At 34.1% G+C, this 14,434-nt stretch overlaps 1 protein-coding gene across 2 annotated transcripts in view; it reads right to left on the reverse strand.

The window, feature by feature from the left end:
* LOC140444086 (uncharacterized) overlaps positions 1-14,434 on the reverse strand; it is a 76,327-nt gene that overhangs the window by 22,622 nt on the left and 39,271 nt on the right. For both annotated transcript variants that reach the window (XM_072535732.1, XM_072535733.1), the window contains one exon: positions 13,342-13,609. In XM_072535732.1, coding sequence (XP_072391833.1) covers positions 13,342-13,609 — 268 coding nt within the window. The remainder of the gene's footprint in view (positions 1-13,341; positions 13,610-14,434) is intronic.

The following is a 14,434-nucleotide window of genomic DNA, read 5'->3' on the forward strand; positions in this document are numbered from 1 at the left end:
AGCTTTCAATAAAGTTCAAAGTTTTAATCTTTGTTTTCAAAATACTTGTTAAATTTTCAATTGCGTTTTTCTCAAAAGCCCCATTTGGCATATAGGCCCTTTTTCCGGGGATGGCCTCAATTACAAGACAATTAGAAAAGAAACGCATGCACGTATAAGAAAAATAAAAAATTATTACTGAGAACGCAATTTGAAAGAAATGGAACATGATTTTTACTGTCTGCAAAAGGAAATATGGCGCTTCATAAGAAGTCAAAGAACGGAGGTAAAGGAACTAATAGAACCAAAACACATACCTAGAAAAGGATACGTGGATTGACTACCTAAAACAGCTATATGCAGAGGAAGAACAGACGACGCAACACAATAAAATACCAGAAGAATGGAGAAAAATTACATAGATATAAACTTGTTAAATACTAAGATAAAACTTACAACTATTATCTTAAAAGTGCTAATAAATCAGAGGATAAGAGGTACTAAGAAGAATTACAGGAAATACGCTGAGTGATCGAAAGAGAAGTGAAGACATGTGAAGAAAATGTAACGTACAGTGTATAAATGAATGGACACAAAATAGAAAAAAGAATGGAATAACCACATAAGCAGAATGAAGGAGACCCGTGTCGTCAAAATAGCAAGAGATAAGTCACCAATCGGGAGAATAAGTATCGGACGACCGCGCAAAAGATGGAGACAACCTTTCATAGAGGTACTAATCCGCCAATGAACAAGCAGAATTGCTTATAAAGGGGAAGAAGAAGAAGAAGAAAATTAATTATTTATTAGACAATCTTAGTTACATTTAGTGTATGATTTCTTCCAATTTTTTAATTTAAACGATCCCATAAATCATTGTTATAGTTCAGTTAGTCTTATTAATATTTTAGTGCTGTAAAACGGACATGCTGTATACCCATTAAGCTAAGCAAATTGAATACTTGATTCACCCATGTCCACCATATAATATTTGTAAAACATAGGTTTCAGGCACGCCATTAACAGGAAGAAATCTTGATTTAATATCCCAATTTCTTCACAAGCGTTTATTTCATCGGACTCTGTCAAGGATAGCCGCAATGACGTTGCCACAAATTAACATTTTCCATCGATTTTCATAGTTTGTAATCGGCGTAAATACGAGTCAGGCTCTGCTTTTATCTCTACTTAACAACTGGCGCTTTCAAATTTCTGATAAGCTTCCACTGGATCATAAACAAAGATTATTGGTGCTGATTGGTATTGTTAGTGGCAAAATGTCGAATTTGGTGTCAACCTATTCAAATTATTGAAAAACAAATTGGAATAAACCATTTCTACATCAATCCATCGTTGGTAATATGCAAGTTCAAGGTCTTTGCAAGTTGATTTGATTATCAAGTGAATAAGTGTCCAATAATTAGAAAGGAGATTTAGAAATAAAGTGTCAGCGGTAGACACATACATTGACCAAATCTTAAATCAATAATTTAGCCTTTAATGGCAGATCATCAAAATCTGATTTAGGTTAAATACTAAATTTTTTAAATGGCGATTAAATAGTGATTTTAGAATGTTTATTATTAGAGAGTTAAAGTGCAAGTAACACGTAAACGTTAACACTAACGTAAACGTAAAGAAATTGCGTTTACGGCCACTACACGTTTTAACTGTGAAGTGTAAAACGGTAAAACGTTAACGTCTAACGTGTGTTTCTAACCTTACTTTTACTCAGATTTGTTGTGCATTGTTTACAAATTTGAATGATTAGACAGTGTCCATATTTTTGTCCTGGTTTAGGTAGATTTTTTATGAAATATTTTGATTGCTTTTACAGCAGAATGGAAGATATCTTTAATATTGAAATGTTTGGGAAATCTGATTTCGAGGATAATGACATGGACGATGCTGTACTTCTACATGTATTTGGTAATAATTTATTGGGAAATTGGTTTCCTCATTTTTTTTCGATTTTTTTCACTATTCTTAGGTTACAATAATACAAACAAAAGATAAATCTTTGGTTAAAATCACAAAACAACAAAAAGTTTTTAATTTTCGGAGATTTGACAGACATTCGGTAATACTCGGAACAATTTGGATAACGTTAAGAGAATTCGTAAACGCACGCAAAGTTACGGAGACCCGTTAACGCAAACGTATGTATTCCTCTACTGCGCACGAGTAGCTGTCAAATTATACGTTCACGTTAACGTTTTGCCCTGCACTTTAACTCCCTATTATGTAAATGCATAATATTGTAATGTTTATTGTAATGTTTATTACAATCTTCTTACAATAACACTAAAAACACAATTAATTTATAACATTTATTTACTTAACCATACAAATTTACATTTTCGGCTGCCTTATTTGAATTGTAAACGCTCTTATACACAAAGTGGAACACTCGAATGGAATACATTCGATGATAAATAAATCGGAGCGTGTTTAAAAAAAGGCTTGGACACTGTTGTGTATTTAATCACAGACTGACAAACCATAATTATTCATTTACTTATAAAACGGTTCCATATAATTCAATTAAACTGCTCATCGACATAACATAACCTCACCCAAGCCTGTCTAATTTTTCCGAAGTGTCTACTGTTCCGATGCAGGATTAATATATAACAGACACTTCGATCGGTATTTTTGGTTGCGCATTATTTGCAATAAAAACTTTTCATAGCAACAGAGGCCAATACCAACTTTTTTATTTCAAATACAATGCCCTGTATATTATTCAATTTTTGGATTTCTAAGAATATTCTAGACATGTTTCGTGAAGAACGTCCTATCATCATTATATTTTCGCTTGTCCACTGTTGGACATAGATCTCCCTCATAATGGTCCATCTGTTTCGATCTTGTGGCTCTAGCATTCAATTCCTCTGACAACGTTTTAGATCATCAGTCCAACGTGTTGGTGGACGACCTATGCTTTGGTAGGCATCAGCTCTTGATCACCATTTCAGTATCCGTTTTGTCTATCTGTTGTCTGTTTGTAGCCGCCTATTTAATTGTGTTGTTGAATATATTGTTTTGTTTTATCCATGAATTTTATTTCTCGACTCCTAATAAGTTTCCTGATAAAATAACCTCTGAATATTTGCTTATTTATTCGAGTCACGTAACCTGCCTAGCTTCACTTCAGTGTTGCTGTTCTCTGTACAGCATCAGCCACACCTGATCTTCATCGCAGCTGGTGGGTTGGGATCTTGTATAATATTGAATTTCTCATATTAAAACTTTTTCGCTCTTTGAACCCCACGAATCTTTTTCACTGTTCTCCTTGTCATAGTCAACGTTTCTGCTCCGTAAGTAACACTGGTAAAATACACTGATTAAAGAAGATCAAGAGGTTTGGTTATCTTTTCCTTTGTGAATATCTCGTGACCTTTGCACATACACAACAACTACCCACTAGGATGAAGAAATTGAAAAATTTTATGAGGATCTAGAAACAGCGTTACATGCCACATCAGCATATTACACAATAACTATGGGCGACTTTAATGCGAAAATGGGGTTTAAACAAAATGATGCAGAAGTAGCAATGGGTAAGTATGGCTATGGCGAAAGAAATGTAAGAGGACAAATATTGCTAAACAACTTCTTATCCGAGGAAAATTTATTTATGATGAACTCTATTTTCGATAAAAAGCCTCAGCGTAAATGAAAATGGATCAGCCCAGATAGCAGTGTCAAAAATGAAACAGATTATGTCATAACAAACGGAAAAGAAATAATCAAATATATCGAAGTACTCAACAAATTTTCAATAGGAAGCGACCACAGATTAATCCGAGCTAAGATATTATTAAATGCCAAATTGGAAAGAACAAAAATTATCCTAAAAACAAGAAAAAAGAAATGGATTCCCCCAGAAAACAACGACCTGTATGAAGATACACTAACTAGATATATACAAGACTTACAAGATGAAATAGAAGATGTAGATCAAGCAAATGATGGCATAATTAAGGCTCTAAAAGAAGGGGAATGGGAGTGCTGCCCGACCGTTCTGCGGTCAAAAACTAAGCCAAAATACCAAATAGCTAATAGCAAAGAAGATAGACGCTTAAGCGTCTATATTCTTTGCTAATAGGTAAAAGAAGACAGCTGATAGAAAAATACTGCTTCAACTACACAACAATAAAGAAATTAAATAAAGATATTTGAGGCGAAATACGAACAACATAGACAATAAAAATATGTAAAAAATAAAAAACAAATATGAAATCATTAATAGTGATAGAACCAAAGTCCTTGAGGTTCTTTTATCGCGAAATGTATGAGAGCACCGACGAAAGGTAAGATTAGCCCCTGTCCAAAATCACAAACCAGGGATCAGAATTAATGCCAGAAATAACTCCATACGAAATCAAATCGGCACTTTTAGAAATAAAAAGTAACAAATCCCCTGACGATGGCCCAGGCTTTGGCCAAGCTTTTCACCGAATGCATCTACCAAGAAAAAACTCGTTCTCAATAGAAAAATGCAGTCATTACTTTATTACACAAGCAAGAGACATAACGGATTTAAAAAATTACCCTCCTATCAGTTTGCTTTCACACATATCTAAACTTTTTACAAAAATTATAAAAAAACACTGGACACTAAATTCGCCACAGCTAGTGTAAGACTATCTGAACAAGAAACAAATCAATTCTGTATACAGCGAGGAGTACAACAAGCAGACACAGTCTCTTCAAAGCTATTCACGACGCTTTTAGAACATACTTGTAAGAAGGCACGTCTGAACGAGCATGGTATCAACATAAATAAAGAGAAGCTCAGTCATTTGAGATTTGCAGATGACATCGTCCTTTTAGCCGATCGTATGGATGACTCAATAATAATGTTGATGGAAGGGAATTGGGCACCACACAGATTATCAGACAACTGATAGACAAAACGTATTTTAGAGTGGAGACCAAGGTAAGAAGCAATACGGAGCATAGGGCGCGGAGGAATGATGATATCTTCGCTGACTACAAGGTTTGTCATCATCTGGGATTTAGATATATTTATTTTCAATCCCCCTTCTAGCGAAGAAAGGTAGAGCTGATTTATAAGTTCTTTGACCTCATCTATCCTATCAGATATTAGTACAATATCATCTGCAAACCTCAGGTGGCTAAGCTGTTCTTCATTTATATTTATGAAGTTTTGCCCTTTTACATATATATTCTAAGAGCGCAGTGAATAGTTTCGGTGATGTGGTGTCTCCCTGACATACTGACGTACTCTACGTTATATCGGGAATTTCGGATTTGACGATCACCCACTCTAACATTAACTGATGCGTTGTCAATATTCTTTAATTGTTTTTATTGCAAGCGTTTTTCAGTTGCGATTTACCACTTTTTTAAATATAATTATAGTTAGGGATTTTTCCAATACTTTCCTATTAAGTTGTCAATAATAAATAAAAAAACAAAAACAATTATCCCATCCAGAAACAGTTCATTAAAACAAATGATTTAGTGATTTATAAAAAACTATTAATTTTTATAGTTCTATCGTTGTAATTGAAAATGTAGAGCGATCATTTAATTAATATTCTTAATAATTCAGGAATTCGTGTACGATCTATTTTTCTCATTAGACAGGTATAATTTAACAATACAATAACAGTATCATTTACATAATGCCATCAAAAGTAGACCAATAGATAATATGATTAAAGGACAATGTTCCTACGCAATATTTTTATTGTATAGAGGTCATTATATCGTCCTACTTTGTTCAGCTTAGATAAATACATACTGATGTTTTTTTATTTGTCTAGTATACAAATTTCCTTATATATACAGAGTGGTAAATCGTCAAATGGGTATAATATTAAATTAAATTGTTTTATTCTATAACATTATCTATAATATTTTCTGGTTGTGTTGGTCATCTCTCGTATCGCCACCATATTAATGCCTAAATGGATTGGCGATACTTTCTAAGCAACTACATCATACATCTTGCCTTAAAGGACGTAAATAATTACATATTGTTAATTTTGTGATGTATCGAATTATTAGTTATTATACTGTAACTTAAACAAACTATTTACTTAAGTATACAATCTAGGCCCTGATCGTGTCGGAGAGTTTGGGTGCGGTAAGGAAACGAGCTCATATAAAGAAATAAAATAAAAAGTTTAAAACAAATTAACCTTTATTATTTTGTAATGAACAAAAAGTTATTAAAAGATTCTACGTTAAAAAGTTACGTTATCCTAGAAAAAAAAATAAACAATCTGTGTTTGAATCTTGTAACAAGTCCGTCACTTCAATAATCTTGTCATCACTTTTAAATAAAATCTTGTAATTAATATTCATTAAATATCTCTAAGTAACTTTTAATTTCTAAGTTGGTATTAAGCAGCGACTCCAAGCTGAGTTTTGGAAAACGATATATATGTTTCTCCGACTCAAGAACTCTTGTTCTGACCAGGGAGAAGTAGGCGGCTCAGGGACGTGCTGGAATTTGTTTTGAAAATATTAAATTTTGTTTTTTTTTAGAAGAAGAGAAGTTGAAGGAAAGTTTTGGTTTGTTTTTGAGTGTGTACCGTTTGATTTATAGCTACTTTGAGCCAGTAAGTGGATCTAATTATCAATAAAGAAAGGAAAAAATTATAAAAATCATCCGCCATTTTGATTTCTAAAATATTGTCATTTCTCCTTTGATAGTTGATATATCTATATCTGTCCTTTTTCACATTATTTCACTAAGAAGTATTCTAAATCTAAATCTATTAATAATATAAAGTCATATGTCAATTTTTTATTTTGCTTCCCAGCCTTATGTTAGGTTGAGAAGTAATATAGAAGAAGAAAGAAAAAGAAGACAACATATAATTATCTATCCAAAATATATCCATAGCATGTTTTCGTTAAAATTATCTATATAATCAATCTATATCACATAAAATATTGTCAAACCATTCGAAGGTCGCATGTTTACAAGACCATTAGGGTTTTTTATCTTCATAAAAGATTCCTTAGTAACTTTTTGTATTACCTTTTACGATTAATAAACCTTGTGTTTTTCCCTACTTTTTCTCAAGGGTCAGAAGGAACGCTAACACAAATATTCTTTTTAGCCTACTCGAGGAGGTAGTCAGGAGTCAAGGGGAAGGATTCGTTAAATTGTTTTTTGGGTTTATTTTAAGAAAAAAGGTTAATTATTCCCTAAGCGAATTATACATCTGATCCCCAGGGTTGATTCTCGTCACCCTTAGCTGTTCCTTCAGAGGTCCAGATCTCTACCAGACTATTTCCGGACAACTTCAGGAAACCGGAAGGACCTCCCTCATTGATTAGAGTGTGGAACACTGTCAATTTACATGCTTTGTTTTCCATTTAAGCAAAACGGGTATACAGCATTACAAGATACCTTGGCAGGTATATGTTAATACTTTCCTGGCGCCCACTCACATCTTAGAGCAACTTCCATATTCAATCACCTATATTTACATCTATTCATATTTTTTTTTTATTACCTTGTCATCTATTTTCTCATTCTACTGTCTCTGTAGGGTATGCAAATTGGACAAATCCTCTCCCTCACAGTCCGCTAGCTAACCTTCAATTTAGTTAATCCTTTAGTTGTATTTAATGGGGCAGTGACTCCATTTCCTATTTTAATTCTAGATTAATTCCTCGCAATGGATACACTGTCATAAGCTTTTTCAAGAATATTAAGGCGATATATTTGCTTCTCTATTTCGCTATACCTTGTTTTTCTCAAATGCAATTTTTAGTATATATATTACCTTTTTTTATCTGCTATTCTTCCGGTTATTTATTTGTACTGTCTGCCTCCATAAATTCCTTAAAAATTCTAGAATATAGATTTCCTACTGTTGATATTACCGCTGTACCCCTATAGTTCTTTGGATCAGCTTTTGTAGCTGTTTTTAAAGCATTGGAGCATTTGAAGAGTCGTTGTTAGTGCTCGAATTTTGTTCGTAAAGGTCTGCAAAAATTTCTGTGATTTCTTCTGTTGAGGTAATTAATCATTATGTTTTAAAGAAACTAATTTGGGCGTTTTGCTGTTTTCCAGATAGTTGACGATTTTTTCCCCAAAATGCAGACAGGGGAGTAGAGTTGTTGATGGGTGCCACGATAAATTTCCATTTTTGTTTTTTGGTTTGCTTAATCTGATATCGAGATTCAGCTCTTAGTTTTTTATATTCTATTTGATTTTGTGTAGTAGGACATCGTCTGAATTTGTTAAAAGCTCGCTTGTATTTTTTGATGGCTTCGTCACATTTATTATTCCACCACGGTACTGGCGTTGAGTTTTTAGAGTTTTGGTTTTTCCAACTGCTTTGTGCCCTGCTTCTTATAGTACCTTAGAGAATTGTAGATAAGTTGAAGATATATTTGAGGTACTGGGGTCAGGGGGATATGGGAGTTTTTGGTCTACTTGGTCTGAGAAGAGTGTCCAATTTGCCGGGTTATAAGAAGAGGAAAGTGATCACTACCGTATAAGTAGGGATGGACTTACCAATATAAAGATGTTTGAAGGATCGGATCGCACATGCTCAGGTCGATAACTGAGGATTCTCCAGTTTGTATATTAAATCTTGTGGGTTCCCCTATATTCAAGATGTTTATATTATTACTGTCAAGTAATTGTTCTAGCTCTTTTCCTTTAATTGATCGAAATTTTGATCCCCAGTAGGGGCTATGATTATTAAAATCTCCTAAGAGTATACGGGGAGATGGGATCTGTTGAAGTAGTTCCTCAATTACGGCAGTTGAAACATTTTCACTCGGTGGAATATAAATGTTGCATATTGAGATTTTTATATCACTATTAATTGTTATTTCAACAGCTTCTAAGGATGTATTGAAAGGTATTATTTTTTTGCTTTATCTCTATTAGTCCTGTTTTTATAAAAGCATTTAAAACCTTCTAACCTAGCATGGTAAGAATCTTTGAAATGAGTTTCTTGAAGGCAAATAACTGATGGCGTTTGTTGAGCAATTAGCTTTTGTAACATTTCGCAACGGGTGTGATACCCGTTAAGGTTCCATTGTATTATAAATCTGAATGTTAAGTACTTAAGGTTTCTTGAGAGGATGAAAGTCCATTGTTATAGATGTTCTAAATTGATAGAGTTGATGCTGTAGTTTTCTTTTAATGTATGTGATTTTTGCTTTTAACTTTTTTGAGCTTTGAGACTACGAAGTGTCCAGATCCTTAAGGAAACCTGGTACATTATCTGTATAGGTTTTAAGAAGATCCAATATGTCTGCGGTGTGTGCAGCTGATTCAAAGAAATTTAAAGTCAGGTTGTTGTACAGTGTAAAATTGTTTTTATTGCCTTCAAACATTTGTTGTAATTGTTGCATTCCATCGTGAATGGATTTTTCCGGTTTTATTTTCTTAGGCTTGGGTTTTTTAAATGTGGGTTGTTTTTTAGGTCCTCATGTGGCAGTGTAAACTCTGACATTAAATTTGTTGTTTAATGGAAATCGTTGGAGTTTCTTGGGCTACCGTTTTGGATGTTTTCATTGGTTCCGTATTCTCTTTATTTTGTTCTTTGGAATTGACATTGACATTTTGATTAATTGAAGATGTGCTTATGTTTTGATAAGTTTCATCATTAGACACTAGAGTGTTGGTAGCTTCTGGGCATTGGATAAAATTCTCTAATGGAGTTGGCTCTTTATGTGGTGGAAGTGGGCATACTGCAGCTAAGTGACCTAATTCTTTACAAGAAAAACATTCAAGGTTTTCGGTTGCTAAGAAAATTCTGTATGATGTATTGTCGAAATTTATTATAAAAGAAGCTGGTAACGTTGCATTGTTTTCTCAAAAAGTAATAAACGTTTGTCGGCGAAAACTGAGAATATGACTAAATTCTGGGCGAGACGCGTTTATTTTAAGAAAGTTGATAGGAGATAAGAGATTTAGACCTAGCTTTATTAGCTCTGCTTCTAAAATAGAATATGGTATGCTGGGGCATACATTGGAGCTACACTGGAGCAGACCGTACTTGTTCTGGACTTATTCCTCCTGGACCTTAAGATTTGTAGCAGTGTCACCCCAGTTTTGTACCTTTTAAAATGTTTTTTACCATTTCCAAGCTTAAATTCATCCTTTCACCTGTTGATTGAATATTCTGCTCATTCTCTAAAAAGTTTTCTTGTATTTCTGTCAATAATTCAGTAAAGTGCTCCATCCACTGTTTGTCGTATATACTTATTTTAATTACAACTTAGCGAATCATCTCTACGTTTTTAGCTAAGGTCTTTTAATTTTTTTACGATCTAATAAATGATTTCAAAGTTTCCATAACAGTTAATAACCTAATCTGAATTCATATTTCTACCATAATTTTAAAACATGTAAAAATTTGCATTTATTCATTTATCCATTAACTTTGCATGCACTTACATCATTCCATTTATATTTAAATGAAAACTAAAATTAGTCATAAATTGTGTAGACCGCTCGACTAGGAAATACCTAGACCTTGACATTTACCTTATTCATTCATCAATTTGAAATTTCCTGCACTGAGTGACAAAAGCTTCAGATTTCTGTTATAGACATGGTAATTCAGTAATTAACATACCTCCATGGCGCCAAAGAAAGCCTTTTGTCTCGAAATCTTGACAACAAGTGGACATTAAGTTGAGTCATGGCGTTTCTTTATCCAAGAATATCGCTTGAGTATATTAGTGTATTAAACGGATCATAATTCTTCTTCAAGTACCCTCTCCGCTACGGAGTTTGGCAATCATCATTGCTACTCGTTTCTTTGAAGCTGTTGCTCTAAATAATTGGTTAGGAACCATTATGTGCACTGGAACCAGTCTCTTAAATTGCGCAGCCAAGTTATACGTCATCTCTCCATGCTTCGTTTGCCCTGAATCTTTCCTTGGATAATTAACTGGAGCAATCGGTACTTTTCCCCTCTCATGGCATGACCAAGATATTCAAATTTTCTTCTCTTGATGGTGATCAACAGCTCCGATTCTTTGTTCATTCTTCGAAGAACTACACTATTTGTTACTTTGTCTGTCCAAGGTATTTTCAAAATTCTTCTGTATATCCACATTTCGAAGGCCTCTAGTTTATCGGTATTGCTCTTGTTTAAAGTCCAAGTCTCTACTCCGTACAGCAGTATCGAGAAGATGTAGCATCTAACCAATCTAATTTTCAGGTTTAAGTTAATGTCATGACTTCCCAGAATGTCCTTCATATTAACAAAAGCAGCTCGAGCCTTTCCAATTCTAGTTTTTATTTCTTCTGTGATGCCATTGTTGTTATTAACGCTTATTCCCAAATATTTATATTTGTGCACCCGTTCGATATCGTTATTGTGAATGTACAGGTTTGCATTCAATCTTTGTTTTTTTGAAATAATCATGAATTTCGTCTTCTTGACGTTCATTGTTAACCCTTTCTCTTCACTAGCTGTGACTACCTTGTTTAAAATGGCTTGCAGGTCTTCTACTGTCTCCGCCATTAAAACCGTATCATCTGCGAATCTAATATTATTAATTGGTTGGCCGTTATCTTTTATCCCAATCTCTTCTTCCTCCAATGCTTTCTTCATAATTTCTTCTGAATAGAGATTAAATAGCATTGGTGACAGCACACATCCTTGACTAACTCGTTTTTTAATTTGAATTTCATTTGTTGTGCTATTTTCGATGCGTGCGACTGCTTTCTGATTATAATACAGAGTAGGTATTATTCTTATATCGCGAGTGTCTAACTGTTTAGCTTCCAAGATCTCTAAAAGTTGGTCATGCTTGACGTTATCAAACGCCTTGTTGTAATCAATGAAACAAGCAAATACATCTTGATTCACATCCAAACACAAATTTTCCAATATTCTTCTCATTGCGCCGTCTCCTTTCGAAGGTTGGCGATCCAAATGGCAATTGTAGTTTTGGAAACTGCTGCGCGAAAGATCTCTGCGGATGAGCGGTCGAACCATCTCCTCAGGTCTTTCAGCCACGAGTTCTGGCGTCTTCCTACTGATCTTTTGCCCTGTACTTTTCCTTCCAGTATAACTTGAAGTAATTCATATCTTTCGCCTCTCAGCACATGACCCAAGTATTGCATTTTCCTCTCTTTGATTATTCTTAGTAATTCTTTTTGTTTACACATGCGACGAAGTACCTCAACATTAGTAACTCTTTGTACCCATGGAATCCTCAACATTCGTCTGTATATATATATATATATCTCAAAGGCATTTATTCTTTTTTCTATTTCAGAGTCCATTGTCCAACTTTCACAGCCGATATCTTCTTCCAATTTTCTGTAAATTCTATTATGAATTATTTTGAGGAATATTTTTAAGGTGTGCCTTATATGTGCTGGAATTTAATAAAAGTCATAATGATTATCACTGGAAATGTGCTAAAAAGATATTGAGGTATTTGAAGGGGGCTAAAGACATTTGTTTGACTTATAAAAGGGATGATTTGGATTTAACAGGGTTTGTTGATGCTGATTGGGCCTCAAATAAGTTAGATAGAATATCTTACACAGGTTTTGTTTTTAAACTTTCGGGTGGTGCGATTTCTTGGAAGAGTGTTAAACAGAAATCAGTGGCTCTTTCTAGCACTGAAGCGGAGTACGTAGCTTTAGGGGAGGCTACTGAGGAAGCCATTTACTTGAGGAATCTGTTATCGGAAATTCAAGGAAGACTGGATTCAGTAGTTTTGTAATTTGTATAATGATATTCAAGGAGCTCAGAAGTTGTGCATAAATCCAGTATTCCATGAAAAAACAAAACATATTCGCCACCATTTCATCAGAGAGGCTATCCAAAATAATGTTACTGAGTTGAAGTATTTGAGTACTGATGAAATGTTGGCTGACATTCTTACTAAATGGTTGAAAAATGTTAAAAATTCTAAATTTAGGCTAGGTTTGGGTTTGAAAGTTTAGATATTTTTTTGATAAGTGGGGATGTTGTGATGTATCAAAAAAAAACGGTGTTTTAATACATGTAGCGCCATCTATGTATAACTTTTGTAAACACTCGGTGTATGGCGTGTTGCCAATATTGATTATTGAAATAAAAATGAAGTCGTTGCTATCGAACGAAACATGGCGTTTGTTATTTCAATGTACCCCAGAAAATCCTCACTTCCACTATAATTTTCAAGACATTTATCGAAAGCCACAAACAATACTTCAAGGAGATGCATGTTGCTCGCGAGCCGCAGTTTGGCCATCCCTGGTACAGCCATTTATTATAGCCCTATAGATAAGTTAAAATCTGTGACAAGATTAACATAGCAAATCTAACAAACAGTTACATAATAAATTGTTCAATAGTTTTTTTTGTGAATACGAGTAGAAAAAAAAATTATTACCTGCAGCCCAATGTACAACAGTATGCTTCTCATTATCAACAGCATTCACGTTAGCACCATTTGCCAAAAGAAATGTAACCAACTGCATATTCCCGGCAATCACAGCTAGATGTAGAGGAGTAAAGCCATCTTCGTCTCTTCCGTCCACCAGTTCTGGTGCAGCCATGACCATTAGGTCTGCTGCTTGTGATGCACAACGACTTCCGCTATTGGTGGTGTAGTGAAGAGCAGTTCGTCCTGTGCGATCGCGTTGAAACAAAGACGATTCCTAGAAGATATAAAAGCATAACTTCAGTGAGATTTACATGATACAATAAATATAATGCCTATACACACTTAAAGAGCAAATTTTGGAATTCATGTGGTGTCGTTTTGCAATTATAAGCGATTTCGCTGAAGTATCCTCACCTTCAGTGACCTTTAGTCACCCTAGTGACATATCATAGCTAAAGGGTTTGCAACTAGACGAATTAAACGATAAAATAACAACAGAACTACTAGAAGCAGGCCTGAAGATTGCTAATAAACAAAAGCAAAAACAACAAAAAATTAGCACTAAATCACAAGATATGCTAAAAAAACGACGACAACTCCTGAATGATAACAAAAGAAATACAGTGGAGTTTACCGAACTGAACAAAACAAAATCGCATTAAGAAAATCATAGAGAAGAACAAAAGTTTAAAAACAATGAAGAGAAATATAGGAAAATGAAAACTAATCATGCTTAAAGCTGAGAACAAAGAAGAAAGAGATCTAGGAGAAATAGTAAAAATCACAGAAAGATATTACACAGACCTATACAGTTCTAAAAATGACCCACCACTATCATCTAAACAGAATCTCTCGAGGAAAATACAAAATGTTGGCTCAGAGATATTACCAGAAATAACTGAAGATGAAATCGAAAAATCCATAAACGACATGAAAAGAAATAAAGCGGCCGGTGAGGACAAAATACTGGCGGAACTGCTAAAAGAAGGAGGAGACACAATAAAAAAAAGGTAAAAATACTGTTCAACAAATGTCTGTTTGAAGGTAAAATACCTAAACAGTGGAGAAATGCCAACACAATCTTAATACATAAGAAAGG

Source organism: Diabrotica undecimpunctata, chromosome 6, assembly GCF_040954645.1.
Source record: "Diabrotica undecimpunctata isolate CICGRU chromosome 6, icDiaUnde3, whole genome shotgun sequence".
NCBI classification, from domain to species: domain Eukaryota; kingdom Metazoa; phylum Arthropoda; class Insecta; order Coleoptera; family Chrysomelidae; genus Diabrotica; species Diabrotica undecimpunctata.